Raw genomic sequence first — 27,311 nt, forward strand, 5'->3', positions numbered from 1 at the left:
ATACAATGTATCTGGAAGTTGGTGGGGTGGTAGGTGAGGACAAGTGGGGTTCTGTCCTGGTGGCAATTGGAGGGGCAGGGTTCAAGGGCGGAGGAGCGGGAAGTGGAGGAGATGCGGTGGAGAGCATCGTCAACCATGTCTGAGGGGAAATTGCGGTCTTTGAAGAAGGAGGTCATCTGGGTTGTTCGGTATTGGATGGCACCAAGCTCAAGTTTTAAATGTATGACCGTTGTCGCACAAAGGCAATACAGAGAGATAAGGAATTTCAGGAAGGAAGACATTAGAATCTATGAGCTGATTATGATCTAAGAAAAAGCTACAATAAAGAAAATGGTTAGAAGAGCTTGCAGCATAGTTCAGTTTATACCCTGTTCATGAGTGCAAAAGGCGTGTTACTGGGTCCATGATGAATACAAACAGTCATGGTTGATTCATATGGTTTATGAGATTGGAATATCTTGCTATTTTGCTCAAGTACATTGTGGAACAGAAGAAACAAAGTTAAATTTCCTGTGGGTTTACTTGGGGATGAACTGATTTTTTTGAGTACATTCAATGAGAGAATAAATAGTAGATGGATTGTGGGAGGATTAAAATTAGTGGACCATTTGTCCTTTCCTGATTCAATATTTTGATACTGACCTGGCTAAGACAGGTAAGTGGGGATAGAAGAATAACTTTTTTTCCCTAGCTGCATTTTCTCATTGAAATCAGTTGTGATAATAATACCAAAATTACATGGGTTCCAGTTGTCGGATACCATCTACTTTTTACTCATAACCTCAAACAGGTATGATTGAAAATGCTCTGAGGTATTTCATCAGATTGCATCAGAGTCTGACCTGACTCTTGTGAGGGGGAAATGACAGTGTGGTAGTAATGTCACTCACCAACGCTAATGCTTTGGGAAAAATAGGTTTAAATCTCACCATGGCAGCTAGTAGATGAATGAAAGAAGCCTGGGGTATAAGACTGATCTCAGTAATGGCACCCATGAAACTATCGTTGATTGTTGTAAAAATAACTCGATCATCAAATTTAGGGAAGGTATTTATGGTCTGATCTGCCTGCACTGCATGCTGAACAATACTTTTCACTGTATCTAGCTACATGTGACAACAATAAATTGAAACAAATCAAACATACTATGGTCTGGACTACAAGTGACTCCACAACACAGTCAACTTTTAATTGCCCTCTGACAAGCCAGTCAGTTCAAGGGGAATGAGGAATGGACAACTAATGCTAGCCTTCCCAGCAATACCCACATTCCATGAAAGAGTAAATGAGAAATAAAATGAACAGTGTCAAAGAAGTAGATTATTGTATTTCCTTTTACAGCACTAAAATTTTACAGTTGCTTTAATAGCATATAGTATGGTCGTCAGTGTAAAATTTTCAGTAATAAACATCAGAATTAAATCCAACATCTGACGGTCAGAGAAGAAACATCTCCATCTTATGCCACCCTCCTCCACCTGGCTGAGTTCATCCTCACTTTGAACACTCTCCTTTAACTCCTCTCATTTTCTTCAGGTCAAAGATGTGACTACAGGTGCCAGCATGGAACACACTTATATCTTGGTGGGGTATGTGGGATATTCTTTGTTCTAATCCTATCGCGGACCTCAACTACAGCTCTTTCTCCAGTACATCAGTGACATGAATGGTGCTGCTTCCCCCCTCATCCCAGGGTTAGAAACGTTTATCAATTTCATTTCCAATTTCATCCGTTCTCACCTTCACCTGACCCATCTCTGATTCTTCCTTTGCCTTTCTCAACATCTCTGTTTCCACTTCTAGGGATTGGCTGGCCACCAATATCCATTATAAACTCACGATTCCCACAGTTACCTTGTCTCTACATCCTCATACTCCACTTCCTGTAAAGACTCTATTCCATTCTTCCAGCTTCTCTGTCTCCATTGCATCTGTTTAGATAATGCCAGCTTCTGCAAGGGACCCTCTGAAATGTCCACCTTCGTCCTCAGCTGAGGATTCTCCACTAACATGGTTGACAGGGCCCTCAGTTTGTGTTCAGCCCATCCTTTGCACTTCAGCTCACACCTCTTCCACCCCGCCCCCCCCCCCCCTCAAAACAGCAAGAGGGACCTCCAGTCTTCACTTACCATCCACTAGCATCTACTGTACATACAAAAGATCACTAGCTGCCATTTCAGCAGCATGATGTCACCACCAGGCAGAATGCCTACCCTCCTTGTCAGCCTTCCATAATGACTGTTTGTTCTGAGACACATGGTCTATTCCCAACACCACCTCATACCCCTCCGGCACCTTCCCATGCAAACACAGAAAGAGTAACATCTGTTCATTTACCTTCTCCTTCCTCACTATCCAAGGTTCCAGCTGCACGTTGGAGGTGAAGCAGTGATTTACCTGCACTTCACTCAATCTAGTCCACTGTACTCACTGCTCACAATGTGGTCTCCTCTACATTAGGGATATGAAATGCAGATTGGGTGATCACTTCACAGAACATCTACATTCTGTCCTCAAAATTGATCCTGAACTTCCTGTTACCTGCCACTTCAACATACTACCGTGCTTTCTGGCCAATATCTCTGTCTCGTGTTTGCTGCAGTGCTCCAGTGAAGCTCAGTACAAGTTGGAAGAACAACACCCCATTTTCCACTTGAGGACCCTGCAGCCCTCCAGACTCAATATCGAGTTCAATAATTTTAGGCCCCGGGCACTTTCTTCTGTGTCCTTTCTCCAGCCCTCACTCACGAGACCTCGTCATTTCATGGGCTTCTATAGCAAATAGTCCATTGTCAGCCACTAATGGCCCCCATTAGCAGTTCTTCATTCTCCCAGGCTGACCATTCTTTTGTCTGGCCAACTGTTTTGCTCTCTCTCTGAGGTCCATCTTCATCTATTGTTCAATTGTTCCCCCTCTCCCCCACCCCCATATTCAGCAAATACAGTATACCAACCCTTTCCTAGCTACAACCAGTTCTGAAGAACGGTCACTTGACCTAAAACATGAATTCTGCTTTCTCTCCACAAATGCTGCCAGACTTACTGAGTTTTTCCAACAATTTCTGTTTTTGTTAGAGAAAGGTTATGGAAGTGCTGAAATATGTATAAAAACCATTACCATTTTACAATCCCATTAGTCTTTGGTTTCATGGACTGTAAATCATAGTTCAGTACAGAATGCCAACAATATATTATTGCATCACTGATTATATATTTTGATGCAATTAAAAACAAATGAGTCCATCTTTTCCATGGCACACTCACTTGAGATAAATGGTGAAAGAACATTACCAACAAACTGAGGTGTTTGAAACCATCCACTGAGCATTTAAAATGGCTACTACATCATCTCCAGTGTCAACGTTATAGGATTTGCTGACCAATGCAATTAATTAAATTCACTTTCATACTGCATTTTATTACAATACAGAGTCAGCAATATTGTTTAAATGCAGGACTCTCCAGGGACAATGTTCAATTTTCCTTCTTTCCTTTGAGTTATTTTTCAGACTTGAGTATACACATTCCTAACTGTTGCAGTGAACCACAAGACAATATAATTGTGAGTGTGAATAAAGGTAATTGGCAAAAGAAGCAGAGGGGAAATGAGAAATCATTTTTTTTTACACAGCGATTTGTAATGATCTGAAATGTGCTGCCTGAAAGGATGGTGGAAGCACATTCAATAATACATTTCAAAAGGGAATTGGATACATACTTGAAGGAAAAAAAATGGAAAACACACAATTATTTATTGCTTCACATGGCCATCACATGTCTCAAATGTTTTCTAGTCAGTGAAATACAAAGAAGGAAGAAATTGTAGGGAAATTGGGAAGGAATAGAGTGGAACTAAGGACATCACTTTTTCCAAGATTGTGCATAGACAAGATTAACTGAATGATCTCATTCTGAGTGGCATAATTCCATGAAAGGGTAAAGAGAAGAGGCCATGAGTCGACTGATTCGATAGTCAAAAAAAATTCTCTCACAGTTTCAAATGTGACTTGGGAATTACCAAGTTTTGGGCAAAAAGACACAGGATAAGGAGAGAACGAGAACAAGATAGGCACATTGTACTTTCTGACTCATTGCAATGTAGCTTCTGTCAGAATTTGAGACTGCTTACATTGCACTTTACCATTTAATGATGTTTTGAAATTGTGGGTTTTAGGAAAAGTATTCCATTATCTTAACATAAATGGGAATTTTCCATCTACCAATTCAATTTCAATGTTGCTTTTCCCAATTACTTTGTCTTAGAATTGTTAAATTCATTTGCCCAGGCAGTTACAGCAGCTGTGATTGATGTCCCTTCTACAAATAATAAATGAATTACCACAATGATGTAATGGATCCTTAGAAGAACTGTAATTATATTTCTTTACAATGTGCACTCTAAATTATCATAGAGAAACAAACATATTCAAAATAGGAAATAACATCATTGTTGAAAGAAATCTCAGAAAATGTGATTAATGAACAAAAATATTCAGAACTCCTAAATTATAGAAAGGAAGAAAAAATAAATTTTAAAAACTATAAGAGAAAAGATCTCTCATTTCATGTTCTATCTGCTATAATAGTCTTCCAGCAGAAAGAATACATCTTCACATCACCAATATGCTGTACTATCAACTTATTCAGCAAAAGGAAATTTCAATAACTTGCCTGTTGATAAACAATGAACAAGGCCAGTTAATGTGCAAGAGAGAATGTGACAACAGTGTAATTGTCAGAGAGTCACACAGCTAGGATGAGAGGGAAAACCTCTGCAAAAAGAACAAGATACCATTGAGTGTGAATTTAGGCAGATATAAGCATATATTCTTACCATTACTGGGGGGTGGCGGTGCACCAGAACCTGCTCGCAATAGGTATGAATTAATGGCGAACTCTTCATTGGGGTTGGACTCGAGAGCTGGATGAGAGACGCTGCTGTCAAGCAATGGCATTTGGTAGTCTTTCACACTAGATGATGAAAGAAGGGTGCTGGTCTGCTGGGCAAATGGGTGGCTGGGCGATGATGAATGTGGGATGGGACGACCTGGGGAAAAGAGGGTCAGTTGTTCAATGGTGTTAAATAATATGATGCACAACTTTTCTGTTGAAGTGCATCCAAAATCATAACTTGCATTGTCCAGAAAAGTAGCCCAGTGAGGGACCACAGTTTTCCTCAATTGGCATATTCATGAATGAAACAGACTTAGATTTGAAGCTATCAAAGTTCAACAATCCATTTCCCTTTGAAGCCATGTATTCAGAACTGGAGTATGCTTCATGCAAGGAATCAATGGGGACAATTTCTCTCAAATATTGTCTCAACTGATGAAAGTTGTTGAGTGTTATCCAATAAAATAACTTACTTTTTGGACTAATTGGAGTTCAATACGTATGAAGTAGGTTACTATTAAAGGCATCTACTTTTGCTGATTTCTCCTCAACATCCCATTCCTATTATTATAAATTCCTTGCTGAATAAAGCTCCAGAGGATATTAATTGCCATTGGATCTCTTGACAAGTAGCCAGTATTCATTTGTGAATTTTGATGATGAACACTGAAAGGCAATTTTCGTAACTGTATACAATCTTGACTTTACTTGATGTCCAGACATGCAGACTTCCAGAAGGGTCAAAAATAAAACAGCAATTAGAAGAAGAACCTTATCTGATTTTCTCCTCCCTTACCCAGAAATTTAATTTAATTGTTAATCTTAAAGAACATGACCACTCTTATAATTTGTTCGATCACTAATAAAAGATTAGGGTCTCAGTTGTTTTACCATCGGATTCCAAAGTAGTGTTTTTGCTAATAATTGGTAACAGATCATATAAACTTGTAATTATGAAATAATAACAAGCAATTAATGAAAGCAAACCGCTTTTGTTTGCCTTCATTGCAAAAGAGTATATAAAAATGAACTGTTCTTGTAAGTATGAGTGACATAAAAGTGTTTTAATGAGGACATAGTATGTGGGGGCTGGTTAATTCAGTTAGCCAGACACCTGGTCTGCAATGCAGAGTGACACCAATAGCATGGGCTCAATTCCCACACCGGCTAAGATGACCATGAAAGGTCTGCCTTCTCAACCTCTCCCCTTGTCTGAGGTAAAGTGGCCTTCAAGTAAACTTTACCATCATTGTCTCATGATGGTGACTTTATCTTTTACCTGGAGTATTGTACATCATATTGATCTCCTTGCCAAAAGACAAACATACTAGTTTTAAAAGGGTGATGGTGGGGAGGATATCCACATCCGTAAACAAATCAAGGGAAAAAGTGGGAAAGTGAACTTATGGTATAAGGCCACTCGTGATCTTACTGAATGATGGAGCAGGTTCAAAGAACCATAATGCCAACCGCTGCTTCTGTATCTTATTGCAAAGTTAAAATGCTGCTCTGGGACAAAAAGATTGAATATTTTGATGTAATTGTTTTGATCAAATGCCTTCCCACAAACCATTTATATGTGTATATCAACTCTTACACATTTCAGGTATTTATGTTATTGCATCAACTTAACAAAGTGTGCTTAAAAACATCTTGCTTTAAAAATTCAACAGGTTTTGTGAATTTTTCAGTTTTTCAGAACAATAGAACAGCAATGGCTTGATCACTGACCACACCATTTAGTTCTTGTGCCAACTGGAAAATGAATCCAGCAATATTTATTACTGCTTGCACATGACAGACACTGCACTTCGGGACTTAGCAAGTGATCTTAACTCCAACAGTACTAATCCGATTTCCAATCTTTCTTGCATACATGATTCTATCCACATACATAGCAGCAGTTAGTAAATGGCTAAATAGTTATCATTGCAGCCACAGATTTAGAGGCAAGTTCCTAATCTAATGACAAACTGGTTGTTAACAATACAGAACAACCTTGGCGATCTGAACATCAATTATCCGAATTTCGGATTATCCAATCAAGATTTCATGGTCCTGATACATGCATTTGAATTGAAGTAGGAAAAGTCTATTCCTCCTCTATTTAAGGAATCATTTTGTAAATTTGAACAGGAATATAGATGCAAGTATGTTCTAATAAATAATTAACTTCAAGTATATCCTCGAGATGTGACTTTAGAGTTAAGTCTTATACTTTTTATAAAAAGGCTCACAATACTTATTCTCCCTGAAGAAAAAGGTTTGTGACAGTGAACACACAAGAACAACATATGTGTAAGCCCGGGCTGTGCGCTCTAACAGCAAGATTCACTCTCAACATAACTCTCTCCGTTTTGCAAACCGAACAATTTTTTTTCCTCAGGTCATTCTTCAGAGAGTTAAGTTAAAAAATGTGCTTGCACCTTTTGTTTCAATTGCTTTTTCCTTCTGTTATCCCATGACGACTCAATTTTCCCAAACAAATAAAACTCAATATCCTTCAGCTGACAAGAAAATTTAATGTAATCTTTTTTTTGATCAGGGAGAGCAACTCATACTGAATTAGCACACATGAAAATAAACAGGAGGAAAACTTGACAGGAGGAAACACAAGGAAAACGTTACTCCCTAAAAAATCGATGAGAGAACAGAAACTGATGTCAGTGATAAAATCTTCCCTCACTCTCATGTTCCCCCTGTATTTTATGCCTCTCTCTCTAAGGGCTTGACAGTTGCCGAGGAGGGAGGGACAACACTTGGTTAGTCTGGATGGCAGGATGACACTGAACAGAAAGATGTCAGCGACTGTTGAGGACCAGGATAAAACCAAGGAAAATGTCAGTGAAACAAATCACAGAATTTAGTTAAACTCTCGCCAAAAAGTGATTTTATTTGTAAAATATCATGAAATTTTAAGAAATATCCAATGTCTGGACACATTTTATCGATTGAATGACATAAAATCTCTGTAAACATTTTTTTATGTAATTATTTTCAGTATGGCTTTCTTTGTTTATGATTAGATCAGTTATCCGAACAAAATACTCCCCAGCTGTCTCATTTGGATAAGCAAGGTTGTATATTGAATAGATGCAAACACTTTCAGTTTCATTGGGCCAGTGAATCCAGGTAATAAATTGCTAAAGTTTTGTACTGAGGTGCTTTACCAGTTTCAATTATCAATCAGATTTTAATATACTTTCAAATTCCTCAATAACCTTTTGCTCAAGCTATATTTTTTTTAACAAGAAAGGCATTTTTTTCCATTGTTGACCGGCTGTTCAATCTCACTAGCAAAGAAAGTGATTTCTGATTAATAACTTCCAACTGAAACACTGATCTTTCTTTTCCCTTGCTGATCTTAACCACTTGCTGTTCCATTTGCTTTTTCAGTTTTTCAGCATTTAAATCCCAGAAGGTGAGTGACTTCAAGCTAAATTGTTAAAGGAGTGGACCAGTTAGACCAAAGGGTCTGTTTCCATGCAGTTTGACCCTATAACTCTAAGTCAGTAATGTTAAGAAAGTAGACAGGCAGCAACAGGAGGTGGAGAAGCCAATGTTTCGGGTCTAACCCTTCTCCAGGATTGGGGGTGGGTGTAGGGGTTGCTGCAGATAAAGGAGTTGGTGGGGACAGGGTGGTGAAGTGGGGATAGGTGAAGACAGGTAAAAGGTGCAACCTGGTTGGTCAATGGGAGGAATGCATCCAGTTGGCAGGGAGGACTGGAAGGGAGGAGAAGGGGCTGGGAAGGGAGTCAGGGGATAGGAAGGTAGGTCATTTGAAATTGGAGAACTCAATGTCCAGCCTGAAGGCTTCCACTCCTCCCAACTAGATTCATTCCTCACATTGACCAACCAGGTCGTACCCTCAACCTGTCTTCATCTATCCCCACTTCACCACCCTGCCTCTACCACCCCCTCCATCTACACTCTTCCAAACCGACCCCCAGTCCTGGAAAAGGGCTTACACCCCGAAATGTCGACTTCTCCACCTCCTGATGCTGCCTGGCTCACTGTGTTCTTCCAGCTTCTTGCCCGTTTACATTGGATTCCAGCATCTGCAGTTTGTTTGTCTCGAACCAAGTAATGTTAAGAAGGCTAGTTTGTCCATATTCTGTTAACTTTACCATCAAAGTATGTACTGTTAAAATTTAAGAATAAGAAAGACCTCCCCAGACATTCAAATAGCTACCTTCTTTCTCTGTACTAGAGCAAGGAGCAAGAACCGATTTCAATGAACTTTCATGAATCTATTACTTGAAAAAAACTTTTGAATTAATACCTTTATACAAGGATGGAAGTGGCAAATCCTGAACTTCTCAATATCTGGTGTACATGAAAAAAAGCTTCACTTTGTTTATAGGAAAGGCAGTTATCAGTTTTCAGGATTTGTCATCCCACATATTCACAAGGAGCAAATTTACTTAAACAAACTAAAATATCTAAGTGATTCACTAATCCTGAAAAATTGATCACTAATTCCACAATTCATCAAACATGCAAACAACCCACTACCATCCTTGGTCTCTCTTCCCTCATTACAGACATTTACACCACATGCTGCATCAGAAAGGCTGAGAGCATTGTGAGAGACACCACACACCCTCACTCAAACTCTTCTCCCTCTTGTCATTTCTTTCCCCAAGCCATTAGGCTACTTAACACAAAATGACCGGACTCTTTCGCACCTGAAATTCTTTGCACAACTTTGAATTGCTGCTAGAAAATGTCTATTATTTATCATTCTTCTACTACACTGTAACTTGAGTGTTTTGCACTTCTTATGCACTTTATGCCGTGTACGATTGTGTAGCTTGTGCTGACCATGTAGCACTCTGAGACCTGGAGGAACGTGGTCTCATTTTTACTGTATCAGTTGTATGTGGTAGAAATGACAAATAAGAACTATTCCAGTCTATTCTTGTTTGATCAGTTCAGCTGTCATCAAAAGGTGTCTCATAATTTAATCTCAAATTCTATGTTAATTTACCAAGCTAGTAACTATTTATTTAGTCATCATTGAATGAAGACAGGCTTTTTTTTCAGCTAGTTTTAGTTTACCCTTTTTTTCTCTGCCATTCACCAATGCTGGAAAAATGACCTGATATATAACTGGTTACAGTATGTGCAATGTTGTCTTATGAACCAATATGAACCAATATAGCATACTTCACTCCTTCGGCATAAATTTCCTAATTTGATTTCAGATCCATTTACAATTACCTGCTGAAAGTACATTTATCCAGGGGAGTAATTAGATTCACTACTGTCTGCTATTTGTTTCCACTAACATAACATTTGGTAATAATTCTTTTTGTGTTGATCTGTCCCGTCCAATAACGTACATGGTAAAAATTCTCACAATGTCCTTATCCTTCAGAAAACCTCTGAATTACTTAACTAGCACAATTAGAATGTGCAAAAGAAAACGATGCTGTCTCTCAACAGCATGTTTCAGTTCACCAGCTGGCTAATGAACTTGACACCCTTCCAAATGCATCACACGGGGTTAGCATAGAGCTGTGAACTCTGATAAGCCATATTCCTCGAGTTTCCTGAAATGGCCTGCTCTTTGAACTGCCCTTTGCAGTCAAATAGTCTTTTTCTCATCTCCAATATTTTCACAACCACTAAAGAATTTTACGATGGAAGTTTAAGTAAAAAAACATCAAATTCTTCATGACTTTTCCTCATGCATTGTCTCCTGGGTTGCTTGCTGCAAAGGTAATGGAGCTCTATTTATAAGGCACTCTTCTCGACCACCAGATGATTAATAGTACCTACAATGTGGTACTTTTCACCTATAATCACTATTGCAGTGTAAATGTGCATTTTCTGAAGTCTCAATGGCAATCCTGAAAGTTTGGCGACCATAAGATACCATGGTATGGCGCTTTCCCGTTTAAACATTTTTTCACCCGAGCGGGGTCGAGGGCATACCAATGCATTCGTGAAGCAATTTAAATTTCAAATTAAACAAGTTGCCATAGTGGGATTCAAACTCATGTCCTAGAATACTACATAGGAATGCAAAACTACGAGCAACAGCAGGCCATTTAGTCCTTTGGAACTGCTTTGTCATTCAATATGATCATGGCTGATCATCTAACTCAGTACCTTGTTCCAGCTTTCTCCCCCAAATCCTTTGATGGCTTTAACCCAAAGAAATATATCTCATTCTTTCTTGAAAACGTGTAATATTTTGTGCTCAGCTGGTTTCTGTGGAAGAGAATTCCACAGCCTCACGACTCTCTGGTGAAGAAATTTCTCCTCATTTCAGTCTTATCTGGCCTTCCTCATATCCATAAACTATGACCCATGGTTCTGAACTCTCTGGTCAATGGGAACATCCTTAGCAACCTAACCATTAGTAACTGAAGAATATTACATCCATGCCACCAATGCCTTCTATCATTACAATGTTGCAAAAGGGAACTCTGTACTTGAAGAGTTAAATTGTTGCTAGATGTTAATAAGTTTGTGAGAAGATTTGTAGCTCGGGTGCTCGTTGTTGTGGTTCAGTATGCTGAGCTGGCAATTTGTGTTGCAGACGTTTCATCCCCTGTCGAGGTGACATCTTCAGTGCTTGGAAGCCTCCTGTGAAGCGCTTCTGTGATGTTTCCTCCGGCATTTATAGTGGCTTGTCTCTGCTGCTTCCAGTTGACAACCGGAAGCGGCAGAGTCAAACCACTATAAATGCCGGAGGAAACATCACAGAAGCGCTTCACAGGAGGCTCCCAAGCACTGAGGATGTCACCTAGACAAGAGACGAAACGTCTGCAACACAAATTCCCAACTCGGCGAACAGAACCACAACAGATGTTAATAAGTTTGGAGAATGAAATTTTGTACTGTCGATCTCAGTTAGCAATTAAAATTGACTATCGCATTCAAATCTAGCTTTTCTTTCTGTGGGTTTTCACTCAATGGAATTAGAGTGGTAGTGATTCATCCTGGTATTCAAATACACTTGGCAGTCAGTACACAGATGGTCTAGCCTGCAGATTGAGATTTGGTGATTGGCGTCAGAAAATGATACATGGTAGAAAATGGGTCACTAAGGAGGAAGGGAGACATGAAAAATGAATGAAAAATGGGAGGATAAATACGTGTAAAAATAAATTAACGCAACATTTCAGAAGTGATTTGCAGAGTAACTTTAATATGATGTGTGAAGTTATTTTTTCTCGCTACAGGTTGCAAGTTTCAGAAACCTATTTTTCTGGAAACCCTGAAATCATTCAGGTTAGGGTCAGGTAGCATTCACTGTGTTAAGGCACATTTTACAAGCTAATTTTTTTTCATAGAATCTTAATAAAGACAGCTGATGTCAGGTCATGTTAGCTGCTCAGTCCTGACAACTTAAGCATTTGATAAATCTGTCTCTCAACAATTAGGCTGAACCACATGATGTTTTTTGCATCTCTGCCTATTTACATAAGTTAATTTTCCACAAATGCAATCTGCTTCCAATCATGAGACAGACTCTCATCTATTCCATTTCAACGAACAATGAAACAAACAAGCAGGTACAACAAATATTTTAATTAATCGCTCATCCCTGATGAATGAAAAATTATGGTTATTTTATCATATTTTGTTTGCAATTATTGTCATCAAATGGCAAGGAGGATCTTTTCAAATAAACAATAATTTTCAAATTGTGAATTTTCATAATTTCAGTTGGAAAAAAGCTCACACTTGGAAAAAAAAAGGCTATTCATATTCATTTCAATAAAATAATCTGACATGGTTGAAAGAAAGGGAAGAGAAAAATGAAGACATTGCTCAGGAGGCAATAACCTCTCTCCACCTTAGCCTTACTAATCACAGTCGTGGGATGAAAGAACAGGATACTGATTTACTTAGCTAACTGAAATAAGTCTTCAATCTCTAAACTCTTCACCTTTTCTATGATCACGACTTCACCCCTTCGCTCTCTCTGATTAACTTCACCAATGGAAGTGCCTGACGGTTTTATTATTCTACAAACAGAAATAATCTGCAGAGAAAATTGAAAGGAATTCTGACAACTAGCCTGCACATTAAATTTTATCTAATGATTAGAGACTGTTTTACTTAATGTAATCTTCATGCAATGCTATCTTTTTTAAAAAATAGAGCTATTGTTGAGCAAGGGAGAGGCAAGGCATATATTGTAGTGAAGGAGGAATCTGAAATATTGCACGGATGAATGGCAAGGGAGGAAATTATTTGTTCAGTATTGTTGAGTACAATCATCAGGCTCAAGTTAAATGTATTAATGCAAGATATCAAGGATGCTGGAAATCTGAAGCAAACACTGGAGAGACTCAGCAGGTCTGGCAATGTGAGTGGAGAGAAATCGAGTCAACATTTTGAGTCCAGTATGACTCTCTTCTTTTCTAGCTTTGTTCCTACATTGATAGGATTGCTAAGACATTTGTTTTGAGGACTGACCTCTCTCAGGATGATAACTTTCATACTGTTACCTCTCCCAGTCCCATTCCTTTCCTATTTTGTGCTAGCCAGCCACCTAGCTGCCTCTGGCCATGCTGAGAGCAGAGTTGGACCTTCCAGCTTCATGCCTATGTGACATGCAGTCTCCGCTTCTGAAAATAAAGCTGCAGTCACTGCATAGGAACTCCTGAACAAAGAACGGCACATGGAGACAGTCATTAAAAAAAAGTAGCAAGGGAAGGGGATTTTAAGTTTTCTGTGGGACATTGAAAAATGTGACTAATGATGTTGATATTGATGATTTGTTTTGTGGTGGCATTCATTTCAGGAGGATATTTTGATTGCCAGTAATCGAGAGAAGTTAAATTGTGAGTATGTTGATGAATGGTATATTGGGATTGCTAATGCTGGTTCCACAGTTGGATGAAATTATCACATGCAGTTTAGCTGGAAAGGAGCTCTATCATTTTTCTCCTCCCTTCCTTTTGCTCCTCCACTGCCCTTCTTCGCCAGCTTAGCTTCATGTTATACACCCTCATAATAATGAAGTTATGCAAGGTACTTCAGACAATGAAGAATTATTATGTGCATCCTGAATGTTTCCTCAATGCAGTAAAAGCATCATTTATATATCCTGAAGGCCTGCCAAAGACATTTTGTGTGGCTCTCATTAAATTAATGCAGCCCATGTAGATAAGGATTGTGTACCAGAGTAGTCAGCCAGATAATCAGTGGATAACCCTGCCCACCGAGTAACTACTCTCTTATAACTTTGGTAATTCAAATTCTGATTGTACAGTTAACTGGTACAGAGTGCAGGTACTGTGACTGCTGTCAGACACTCTGCATTAATCTTCGTGATCCACTAAGAATGATATGCAATGGATGAACATTGAGAGAGCATGGAACCCTTAGTGGTGTTTTGATATCTCTGCATTTGCACATATTGTCTGAAAAAGTGCATGTACACAGCCAACAACACCTACATTATGGAGAAATCTGTTATCTTGGCTAAAACAAGAAAGATACAATACAATCTATCACATTCTGTTTGCAAAGAGAATGTCAATGATCTCCTTGACATCTTTAGCCTTTGGAAATCTATATATTCTTAAATATATTCAGTGACTTGACCTCCACAGCTTTTTGTGTTTGAAAATTCCATAGGTTCACCACCCTCTGACTGAAGACCCTTCTCCTCTCCTCAGTCTATTGTTATATCCTGTGACAACTTGTTCTGGAATGCCCTATGTCCCTGCAAATGATCTGTTCAGACCTGCCAGAATTTTATATATTTTATATAATGCCCTCTCATTCCTCTAAACTCCAGTGAACACAAGCCCCCTCAACCCAATCTTTTCTCACATGAGAAAAATGCCATCCTGGGAATCCATCTCATCAACCTTTGCTGCACTCAATCTATGTTAAATCTAAGGTTATAATCCAACAGGCTTACTTAGAATGTCTGATGTGGCTGTCTGATGAAGGAGCGGTGCTCCGAAAGCTAGCACTTCCAAATAAACCAGTTGGACAATAACCTGGTTTTGTGTGATATTTAACTTTGTCCCCCCCAGTCCAACACTAGCATCTCCAAGTTATGTTAAATCTATATTTGCTAACATAAGGAGACAAAAACTGCACACAATACTTGAAGAGTAGTAGAAACAATAGAAGTTATTCACCTAAACATTTGAGGTGGGTGATGACGATCATGTCTTTTAATGACACTGGTAGGAGTTCCTTCTTGCTGGTGAACTTGTGTTTAACTAAGTAAGATAATAGCTGGGGCATTGAGATTGAAAGTATTACTAGTTGAGTGACCTAAAGATCTGCTGGATTTGCATAAATCCTTTGTATGTTCCATAGAGTAGTTTAAGGTAATGGGGCAGCATGTGGTCCATGGTAAGCACTACTACCTCATAGCGTCAGGGACCCAGGTTCAATTCCACCCTCCAGCAATTGCCCGTGTGGAGTTTACGCATTCTCCCTGTGTCTGTGTGAGTACTCTCCAGATGTTCCAGTTTCCTCCCACACTCCAAAGACGTGCTAAATTGCCAGTTACAGGGGTGGGTCTGGGAGGGATGTTCTTTGGAGAGTTGGTGAGGGTTCAATGGGCTGAATGGCCTACTTCCACAATATAGGGATTCTATGATTAAAAGATTAATCCAGGAGCTCAGAGGAAGCTCTGATGTATAAAACATCCACTGTGTGGATGGTCAGGCAGTTCTGGACAGTTGTAGTTGGAGACGATCATGTCTCCTATGCCTTATGTAACCATCATCATCATGTTCACCATGCAGACTTTTTAAGATATAATAAGTCTGATCTTGTTGCTGAAGGTAACAGCCTCATCTGCTAAGACTTACTTATAATTCATCTTTCATCCCAATCCACTTAGACTGGCAGAGGGAGAAAGATTGTTGGTAACATTCTACCCTAACCTCATCATCACTATTAATACAAAGAGCACATGTGAACAAACTCACAAGAACTATGTGTGTACATCCATTGTGGATCAAACATGGATAATTCAGGCACAGAACTTTGCAATCCCTGTGTGCAAATTGCATGTGTATAGAATGTAAAGGTTTCGCTTAATAGGGTAAAAATCAACCTACCCCTAATTGTTAAATGAAGGCTTACAGACAGACATACTTAGCATATAAATCATTAATAGAATTGTCCCTGGAAGAATGGTTCCATGAAACACAATCTAACTTTTTGTAGCTTTAATTAAATTGCACCTTAATATGCTCATGACTCAAACAGCAAACTCAAACATTGGCGATGGTTGTACATCCTACAGAAATGTTTAAAATATTAATTTCAAAAAAGTGCAAAGCAATTTCTCTGGGGCCTAATTAAAATGGGTGATACTTGATTGTGCAGAACTAACTGTCACCTTTGTTCCTCAATGTTTATTTTTAATTTGTTAGAATTACTCAACAATGTACTGCATTAAGGTTTTGAAATTGCATTTATACTGATCCTACAAATGCCTAAGTTACATTTATTTGAACCACATTATAATCAGAGATCTGTTCAAAATAACAATGTATCTGAAGCTGCATATCACTTCCTTTTGTGTGGGAAGGGGAGTGCAAAGAAGGAAAAAATTCAGCTCTGTGGTGATATTTGAGAGTGAGGAAACAAGGCCAATTCATTTGAAATTACATGACATTTTAAATGCATCTAAGCATGGAACTTTGAAAATTCGGACACAGTTGGGTGAAATCGGAACCAGAGATTGTCCAGTGATAAAACACAGATCTTAACTGATGGTGGAAAGGTATATTTGTTCAAATGTAAATTGAAGACCATGGGTATTGGAGGAAAACCTACAGAGTAGCACTTGAATTTTTAAAACATCTTTGTGGCATTCCCATGGCAATATGGCTTAGTTGGAGACAAAGGCTGTTGTCTTGCAAATTTAACACTGCTGGCTACTTTGAGCAAAGACTTGGAGGAGTTACTGTGGAGGATCAACAAGCATTATAGATTTGAATGCACAATTTTACTGGTTGATCTGCATGGTGTTACTATCTAACTTATTGGTGCAAGATACGTAGACATAGCACCATATGGGAGACATTATCTCTAAGTGACGGGAGTCAACATATCTATCTCTTGATTGTAGTACATTATTCGTCCTTCTCCACTATTCAGCCCTTCTGATGATGAGCTTGTTTCCCTGAACAGTAACCCATCTTTCTTCTCTTGAAATATGGACATAACAGCTGCACATGACCAATATTTATATTCTATCAACAAATCAGCGTTACCAACCCTGCAATTTCTCCAACCCTGGTTGTAATTTCCAATAGTCACAAATGTTTTCATCTGCTCTAACTCATGGCAGGTATAGGTTTTGTAGGAAATCAAGTTCCATAAATGACAAATAGGTTCTCAGTTTCTGGACAATACACACTTTTTCACTCTGTTTTCCCCACATTATGGGGAATGTGATTATCTCACCAAAGAACAGAGTGACTGTAACTAAGGAGAGTTGCAGCATTTAAGGAGGACATCTGGCCATTCTTTTCTCAATGTATATCAATGTCTTAATTTTAGTCCTGAAGATAACACCCCATTAGGTTTTATTCTGTTCCAATTTAAAATTTACATATCCACACATCAATGTGATCAGGAATTACTTATCTTTGTTAAGAGATTATCTATTCTGTAGAAAATGGTGTCATCAGCTAACAATGATCTTCATCAGATCATTGTTAATGACAAGAACAGCAGAAATAAGAACCATTCTCTGAGTGACAGTTATTAAAGATGTAGTAAAAATATTGAAGTTATAAGATAATGAATGTTCATTTATCATGATGAAACCATCTGGGCCTTTGATGATGAGAAATAATATGAGATCAATCTGGAATGACTGTGGCAGAAGAGCAAGAATGAACATATTTTGGAAGAGGGCAGACAATGTTTGACCAATTTACTGAATTTCTTTCAGAAGCTACAGATCTTTTCAGTTACTCTGTGGATAATGTTTAACTGGCTTTTGGAAAAGGCTGAGAGAACTGCAAATGCTAGAAATCAGAATTAACCATCAACATTCCTGGAAAAGCTCAGCAGGTCTCACAGCATTTGTGGAGGGAAATCAGAGTTAATGTTTATGGTCCAGTGACCCTACCTCAGAATAGGTGGCAGCTCAGAGAATGTTAGATTTTATGTGGAAAAAAGGGTGGGGGAAGGGGGGACGAGTAAACAATAAATGGAGATAGAACCCGATAGAAGAACAGTTGGACAAAGGAGTGAGAAGCAATCAGACTCGGAGAGTGAGTAGCTGTTAATGGGTATTGTTAGCGGCTAACAATGCGTTGTGTGCAATAGCGGACCATGTGGTGACAAGGACTGGTGTGTGGGGATTGGAGTAAGGATGTGAGAGAGCTCAAGTTCAAATTGTTGAACTCGATATTTGAATCCAGAAAGCTGAGACTTGCCAAGGAAGAACAGCACCTCATTTTCTGCTTGAGAAGTCTACAGCCATCTGGACTCAACAATTTTTGGGCTTGAGCTCTCCCATTTCCACACACAAACCCCACATACCAGGTTTTGTTATCACATGATCTGCTGTTACACACAATTTATTGTTAGCCACTAACAGTCTCCATTAACAGCAACTCGCCCTCACCCTCCTAGCCTGGTTGTTATCCATGCCAACTGTTCTTCACTCTCTTTGGGCCCTGTCACCACCTATCATTTATGCCCTTCAACTCCTCCCAACTCTACCTTCTGCATAAAGACCAACATTTTCTGAGCTGCCATCAGTTGTGAGGAAGGGCCACTGGACCCGAAATGTTATCTCTGATTTCTCTCCACAGATGCTGCCAAATCTCTGAGCTTTATCAATAACCTGTGGGATTTTTTTTCATTTAGTAAAGGCCTTTGGCTGTGTCATACATAAAATGCAGATTGTTCAAGTGTATGCATGAAAATAGATATTAGATTATTGGACAAGTACTCCAACTGGCTCACTGATGTTCTTTAGACAAGGAAATCTAGTGTCCTTTTCTGGGCTACCTTATATGTGACTATAGTTCTTCATTAGTGCTGTTGAGTTTGAAGTGCTGATTTTTAAATTAACTTAACTATATCAACTACTCTTGAGGGAAACTAGGGCTTGCTAATAAATGCTGGCCCTGTCAGTAACACGTACTCCAATAAAACAAAGAGTAGGTTAGATGGATGCAAATATTGCATTGTTACCAATGGCCTAATGTTGCAACCCTTGATGAAACAAGAATCCACTCCATCAACTAATTAGCAACATAATAACTAGCTAAGCTCACAATGAGGGAAAATGCTATATCGCATAAATTGTTTGAGAAATGTTTTTGGAAATGTAATCTTCAGCTGTCCAAAAGACAATCCAATCAATTTTCTCAATTCAATCCTTCCCTTGCTATTATTTGTTCTATACCCTTCAAGGTATTGGTTTTAAACAGCTGCCACATTTACAATCTGTTTCACTCTATCTCTGGAAAATTTCCTATCTTTTCTTCTTGTGTCCTCAAGGATTCTGATACTGACCTTTTATTGGCTTCTGCATTCCATAATCAACAGCACAGATCTTCAGTGATCTCAAGGCTACACACAGGAACTCCTTTTCTAAATTCTGAATCTTGCTTATTTGAAAACGTCTTTTTCAGAACTATTAGCCACACCTTGATTAGTTGTTTCTCTCTGGGAAACATTATCCAACATTCATCGAATTAAAAAGCAAAGCATTGTTAGCTACAGCACAAACTTTATGATGCAAATTCAAATTGTTAATCCCCATTTCAGCATGAGATGCATGCCCTTAACCAGGAAGTACAAGCATTCCAACAAGTCTTGAGGTACACGGTAAACAATACATTATTTGAATGATACTGAAAATGTGTTGCTGGTTAAAGCACAGCAGGTCAGTCAGCATCCAAGGAATAGGAAATTCGATGTTTCGGGCCAGAGCCCTTCATCAGGAATGACTCACTCCTGATGAAGGGCTCTGACCCGAAACGTCGAATTTCCTGTTCCTTGGATGCTGCCTGACCTGCTGTGCTTTAACCAGCAACACATTTTCAGCTCTGATCTCCAGCATCTGCAGACCTCACTTTTTACTCGAAGATTATTTGAATGATAACAATTTCAGAACAAATACATGTGAAGCAAATCCAAAAGAATCTTGAAGTGCAATATTAGAACATAGAACATAGAACAGTACAGGCCCTTTGGCCCTTGATGCTGTGCTGGCCTTCTACCTTACTCTAACATCAGACTAACCAATATACCTTTCATTATACTAGCTTTCATGTATCTATCCAAGAATCACTTAAATGTCCTTACTGTATCTAACTCTACTACCACTGTTGGCAGTGCATTCCACACACCCACCACTCTCTAAGCAAAGTACTCAGAGCCACAAGGAAAAAAATCATAAAATGCATTATCAGCCAAAAAAGGGGTATAATTAATGATGGCTTATGGATTACCAAATGCACTTTCCACTTATCAATGAAAGTATCTTATGAATTTTAAATTTTTTTCTCTCTCATGAGTAGTTTCTCACACCTTATACACTCCCCAGTTGTGTGCCCATCCCCAACTGTAATTAAAAGAAAAATGCATGTATCTGCTCTGGGTGTATATCCTTTTAGTGACAGATGTTGAAATATAAAAACTGCAAAGCTGTTCAGGTAAGACTCTAAAGAACAAATTTTATATATTGACAAAGTGAAAAGAGTGATAATTGACCAAACTGGACAGCCAATGAAGACAATAAGAGAAGCTAGATTAAATTACTTACAGTGTGGAAATAGGCCCTTCGGCCCAACAAGTCCACACCGACCCGCCACCTACCCATACCCCTACATTTACCCCTTACCTAACACTACGGGCAATTTAGCATGGCCAATTCACCTGACCCGCACATCTTTGGACTGTGGGAGGAAACCGGAGCACCCGGAGGAAACCCATGCAAACACGGGGAGAATGTGCAAACTCCACACAGTCAGTCGCCTGAGTTGGGAATTGAACCCGGGTCTCAGGCGCTGTAAATTTGATGAAAAGTTAATTTTTTTATTTCTATGCATGCGTGATAATAGTGGGCTGAAAGTTACAATCAGTAATAAATGAGTGGCGTGAATTGCCTTTACCAATCGACTTTTTATGACTTTTTTGGACTGAAACTTCCTGTTTACCAATCATCGAAATAACCCTGTATCATCTAGGGCGCCTGAAACTTATATGAACAATACAAGTAACCATGTGTCTCCTTTCTAGAACAGACTGAATCAACAATAACGAGGAGCATCAAGTCTAAATGAGGATGTGTCAATTAGAATGTTGAATTCAATGGCAAATCAGTTAGAAGAAAACAAAATAACAAGAGGGTAAGAATGATTGGGTCAGGAACAGCAAGAAAAAATATTGTTTACTTAAATTTTATTAATTTATCCATTTCCCACAGTAACTCAAGTCTTGAAGGAGTAAAGTGCCACACTTTTAAACGTTCATTTTCAGTACTAAAGAGAGCCTTTGGAATGAATTCGGCATTACACAACCCCTATAAGGTATTAAGATTGGATTGGTCAAGCATAGTTTAGACTGTATATATGAGGTAACTGTTGCAACAACACATCCATAAATGTACTTGAAAGGAAACTTGACAGTAATTATGATTTTCATTGAGCTTCTGTAGGTTCAGGATCAACTTGGGCAGGCAATTCCTTAATTAGAGTCATAAAGTTCTATAGCCTGGAAACCAAGCCTTTGATCCAACTTGCTCATTCTGACCAGATCTATTCCCATTTGCCAGCATTTGGCCCATATCACTCTAAGCCCTTCCTATTCATGTAATCATCCAGATACCTTTTAAATGTTGTAATTGTACCTGCCTTTGCCTCCTCCTCTGGCAGCTCATTCCATATACGCACCACCCTCTATATGAAAAAGTTACCCCCTAGATCCCCTTTAAATATTCCCCTCTCACCTTATACCTATGTTATTCAGTTTTGGACTCCCCTACTCTGGGGAAAAGACCTTGGCTATTCACTCTATCCATGCCCCTTATGATTTTATAAACCACTTTAATGTCACCCTTCAACCTCTGGCACCCCAGGTAAAATAGCCTCAGACTATTCAGCCTCTCCCAATAGCTCAAACCTTCCAACCACTCTAACATCCTTTTAAATCTTTTCTGCATGTATTGAAGCTTAACAACATCCTTTTGATAGTAGGGAGACCAGAATTGAATATAGTATTCCAAAAGTGGCCTGATATCTTCTACAGCTGCAACATGACATCCTAACTCCTATATTCAATGCACTGACCAGGAAAGGCAATTGTACCAACGCCTTCTTCACTACCCTGTCTACTTGTGATTCCATCTTCAAGAAACTGTGAACCTGTATCCCAAGGTCTCTTTGTTTGGCAAAACTCTCCAAGACCCCACCGTCAGCGTATAAGTTCTGCCCTGATTAGCTTTCCAAAATGCAACACCTCACATTTATCTAGATTAAAATCCATCTGCCACTCCTCAGCCCATCAGCCCATATGATCAAGGTCCGTTTGTACACGCGATTGTGCATGTGGACACAAAAGTTGCAGTCTGACTTCCATGTAAATAACAGTAAGCATTGATCAGCTTACATTGAATTCTTAGGTAAAATTCAGTCCTTAATTCATATTTACCAAACATATTGAAACACAGGCCAGAAAATTTACACTGTTGTACCAGTTTGCCACTTGAAATTCCAGATAAGTAAAGACTTCTTAGTTTCAGAATCCAACTTCTAACAATGACACAGATTCTTTCATCTGAACAAAAACCGAGAACCTTCCAGCTTTCTTTATGGGCAATGATACATCTTGAAATGAAAAAAAGAATATTGTTGCTTTAGGTGAGTATGTCAACCCATCCTTTGTATTATCACTGTCTTTCCTCAGGGCACAGAAATAAAGTGACCCAGTTGATTCATTTGGCAATTAACACAGCACAACGAGAAAAGGTCAGCAGAGTTGTGGAGGTAGGGAGGGAAAAGAATTAACAGTGCAAAAAAGAAATCACATTCTGAAGAAATATCACACTTTGAATGATGAATACTTCATGTGAAAATACAGGGCAAGTCATAATTAACAGCAAGCATTCTTTCCATCACTCCCTCAAACCATTCAGTCCTGCCAATGTCTCATTAAAAAAGCTTTCATTTCAGTGGAAACGTTTGTGTAATACTCATCAGTGATAGTCAAACATAGCCATTCCTTTAATGACTCTGTTCAAAGGATTGAAATTACTATGTAAATCATTCACATCTCCATGCAGTACCAAAAACTTGGGACTAGATAATACTAAAAATCTAATATGGGCAGAATGCATCAAGAATTTCAATAATACAATAATATCTTTTCATTCTAATTTTGCCTTTCAAAATAAGTTTTAAAGTATTCAGGAAATTAATAGTCTGAAACTGGTTCTGACTTTTGGGAGTGAGAGGCATATAGTGGGTGTTTAGTGAAATTTAGTAAAAATTCTTTTTATTTGTCATGGGATATGGACATCTCTGCTTCGGCCAGCAATTAATACCTATCCTTAATTGTCCTTTTGAAGTGTTGGTGAGGCACCTTCTTTGACTGGTGTGGTCTATATGGTTTAGGGACACCTACAATGCTGCTAGGAAAGGAGTTCCTAGATTTTGATTCAGCAACTTTGAAGGATCAGAAATATAGTTCTACATTAGGATAGTGTGTGTCATGGAGGAGAACTGAAAGTGGTTGGCCCCATATATCTATTGCCCTTGACCTTTTAGAAGTTGTGAATTTGAAAGGTGCTGCTGAAGAAGCCTTGATGAGTTGCTTCAGTGCATCTTGTAGATGATATACACTGCTGCCACTGTGTGTCTGTAGTGAAGGTATCAAATGATAAATTGGTGGATAGGGTACCAATGGGCTGTTTCATCCTGATGATGTCGACCTTCTTAAGTGTTAACAACATGAGAACAGGGCAGGCCATTCAACCCATCATTGCCACAATACATGCTATTTGCATATTCCTTGATGACACTAATCTCCATTAATCTATTGTTTTCTTGACCTTGCTCAATGATTGAGTTTTCACAGTCCTTTGAGGTAGAGAATTTCAAATATTCACCATTCTATGCCTCAGTCTTAAATGACCTATTCTTTACGCTGAGACAATGTCCCTTAGATTTAGACCCTCAAGTAAGGGGAAATATCTTATCAACATTGACCTTGACACACTCTAACAATTTTCTAAGTTTCAACGAGGTCATCACTTGTTCTTTGAAACTCTAGGGAATACAGACCCAGTCTTCACATGAAACAACTCTGCCATGCAAGAGATTAATCTGGTCAATCTCCATTGCACTCCCTCTATGGCAAGGATATTTTTCTTTAGATAAAGTGAACAAAACTTTATATTACTCCAGGTGAGGTCTCACTCGGTCTTAATATATAATTGCAGGAAGATAACTTTATTACTAGACTCAAATCCCCTTGGAAGGAAGGCCGACATACCAAGAGCCTGCCTCATTGCTTGCTGCATGTGCTTGTTAGTTCTTTATGACTCATGAACAACAACAGTTCATGAGTCACAAAGAACTAACAAGCACATGCAGCAAGCAATGACCTAGGCCTCTTTGAACACCTACACTTCTCAACATCACACAATTTAACAACATTCTGCCTTTCTGTTTTTTTCTATTGAAGTGAGTAATTGAGTAACTTGATACTTACATTATGTTGTATCTGCCATGTCTAAGTCCATTCTCTTAGCCTATGAAAGGCCTCTTGAAACATCTTCCTCACAACTTATTTCCCACTCAGTATGGTGTCACAGGCAAATTAAGAAGTAACATAATTAGTTGCCCATTTCCAAAACATTTATATATTTCATGAGGAATTGTGGATCAGGAGTAACCCTTGCCACACCTCACCATCAACAACCTGCCATGCTGAGAATTATACATTTTATCCTCTTCGTTGATTGAAGATGATTGCTGAAGCAACTGAAGATATTTGCCCTGGCGCATCATCTTGAGGAACTCAAGTGGTGATGTCTAACAGCGGAGTTGATTGACCTCAAATAGTAACACTTCCTTTGCACTAGTTATGAATCCTGCCAACTGCAAATTTTCTCCATGATTTCCACAGATACCAATTTTGTTGGGCTCCTTGATCCCACCGTCAGTAATCTGCTGCCTGTTATCCCACTTTAGATCTGGGTTGCAATGAGGTGTCCTGGTGGGAACTAAACTTAGCATTAATGAGCACGGAATTGCAGAGCAAGTGCTGCTTCAGGCATGATCAACAATCCCTTCCATTACTCTGCTGATGTTATTCTAAGTTATCACAGCAATTTGTGAGCAAAGTAGATCACAGCTATTTGTTTGTTTAATTCCCAGGTCTATGTTCTGACCAATCAGTGTCAACTACTAGGTTTAAAATTTAAACAAAGCTGAACTGTTAACTGTCGAGATTAGAATGGTGCTGGAAAAGTACAACAGGTCAGACAGCATCCGGGAACAGGAAAATCAACGTTTTGGGCAAAAGCCCTTCATCATTCCTGATGAGTGCAATTGCAATGGCAACACATCGACCAATGATAATCCAATCAGCAGTATAGGTTTTCTCTCAATGTTGTATTCTTGTGAAATGTCAGGATTCATTCAAAATGAAAAGCTTCAACAAAATGTGTCTTTTTTCAGCAAAACTCAATTTATATTTTCCAAATAACTTAAAAAAAAGATCTCTGGCTTAATTATACACAATGACTAAGCATTCACAGTTCTCCTTTGGACAGAACATCCCAAAAATTACAACCCTTTGAGTGAAGAAATTCCTCTTGTCTCAGTTCGAAATCAGTAACCACTTTTCTTTTCTGAGAATGTGATTCCTAGTTTTAGGCTCCCCAGCCAAGGGAAACATGGGCAAGATGAAACAGATAAGACATAAGCAATACCAGGCAGCTTCATATGCTCTGTTTGCCATTATTATGACTAGAGATGGGACATTGACTACTCAGAGAGCTGCTGAATAACCTCAGCAACTCCATCAGGAAGGGTGGCTACTGCTGAGGAAGTCAGGGGGTCCACAATCCCCATGAAATAACCGGAAGATAATTAAGCAAATTAATATAATATGGATGAAACATAAGTTTTCCGTGAGATAGTCCCTGAGCCTGCAGGGGCTGTCTTTTTGCCTGGAGTCCCACTTTTGATCAGCATGGTCATAAAAAACCGTAATCCACGAGGAGATTGGCTGAATTGAATTGGAGGAGGTGCTGTTGCTAAAATGCAGACAATGTGGTAAAATGGTCCTTAATGAGCATTTAAATATGTAATTGAGATAACTAGTTATAAACAGGGGAACCTCGATTATTCGAATATCAATTGTTCAATTATCAGATCATCCAAAGGAGAGCTCAAGGTCCCGATAGAAACATTACATCAAAGAACTGTTTCAACCCTGATCGCGTCTTTTGTTTACAGTGATTCAAAACAATCTCAGCTTACTGAAATGCTGCCGAGAACAGTCCTGGACATCGATGGGATCCCAGACACCGTCTCCAAATGACTGACCTTCCACCAATTCTCCCTTTCCCCACACTTTCTCGGGGGGGGGGGGGAAGGGGAGACGGGAGGGGCAGAGGTGCAGATGGAGGTTGGATGGTGGGTGGTGGGGATGTTGGGTCGCAGGAGGGCAGTGTTGGATGGGGTTGGGGGGCAGGCAGGGATGGTGTTGGGCGGGCAGTGTTGGACGGTGTTGCGGGAGGGGGATGGTACTGGACAGTGTTGGGGTGGGTGGGGGACAGTGTTGGGGTGGGCGGGGGACAGTGTTGGACGGGTTGGGGAGCAACCGGGGGGGCGGTGTTGGATGGGGTTGGGGGCGGGCAGGCGGGGGTGTGGGCTCGCGTGCGCTGTGTTGCAGTCTCCTTTCCTGAACGTGGAACAGACTTAACAAAAAACTCTGAGTCCCAGAGGAGAGGCACTGAATTGATTAACCAAATGATCAATTATCGGAATGAAATAGTGCCCGCACACCTCATTCGGATAATCGAGGTTCCTCTGTATTTCTTAAAAGGCATTATTCTGCAAAGTTCAGGGCTGGACATCACTCTGTAAACACCAGGTCAAAGGAGACAGTAAACATTCAAATCATATTACAGCCCATACAGAAATTGAATCCATGCTTTTGGTACCATTCTGTATCACACTTTAACCATCTAACCTAGTGACCCCCACTCCATTATAAAATCTAGGGCACTCTAGAAGATCAAGACTAAGACATCCACCTCTATTACACCCGATGATATAGACCAGCAGATACAGAGAGCTGAAAAACTATTAATTACTCCAACATTATTTTGTGACTAATATTAATTCCTTAAAGCTCCCAACTCTTGCAGGACTCCGACTAAAGACAAGCTCCTCTTCAAGCTATATGGATCCTGGAATTCCCTCCAT

The 27,311-nt window shown here is 39.3% G+C and overlaps 1 protein-coding gene across 2 annotated transcripts in view; it reads right to left on the bottom strand.

The window, feature by feature from the left end:
- Nucleotides 1-27,311, bottom strand: part of tenm2a (teneurin transmembrane protein 2a) — a 797,630-nt gene that overhangs the window by 317,605 nt on the left and 452,714 nt on the right. Inside the window, exon 3 of one of the 2 annotated variants that reach the window (XM_060836884.1) lies at nt 4,835-5,047. In XM_060836884.1, the coding sequence (XP_060692867.1) occupies nt 4,835-5,047 (213 nt within the window). The remainder of the gene's footprint in view (nt 1-4,834; nt 5,048-27,311) is intronic. The other variant, XM_060836885.1, reaches the window with a different exon arrangement.

This window comes from Hemiscyllium ocellatum, chromosome 16, assembly GCF_020745735.1.
Source record: "Hemiscyllium ocellatum isolate sHemOce1 chromosome 16, sHemOce1.pat.X.cur, whole genome shotgun sequence".
Classification (NCBI taxonomy): Eukaryota; Metazoa; Chordata; class Chondrichthyes; order Orectolobiformes; family Hemiscylliidae; genus Hemiscyllium; species Hemiscyllium ocellatum.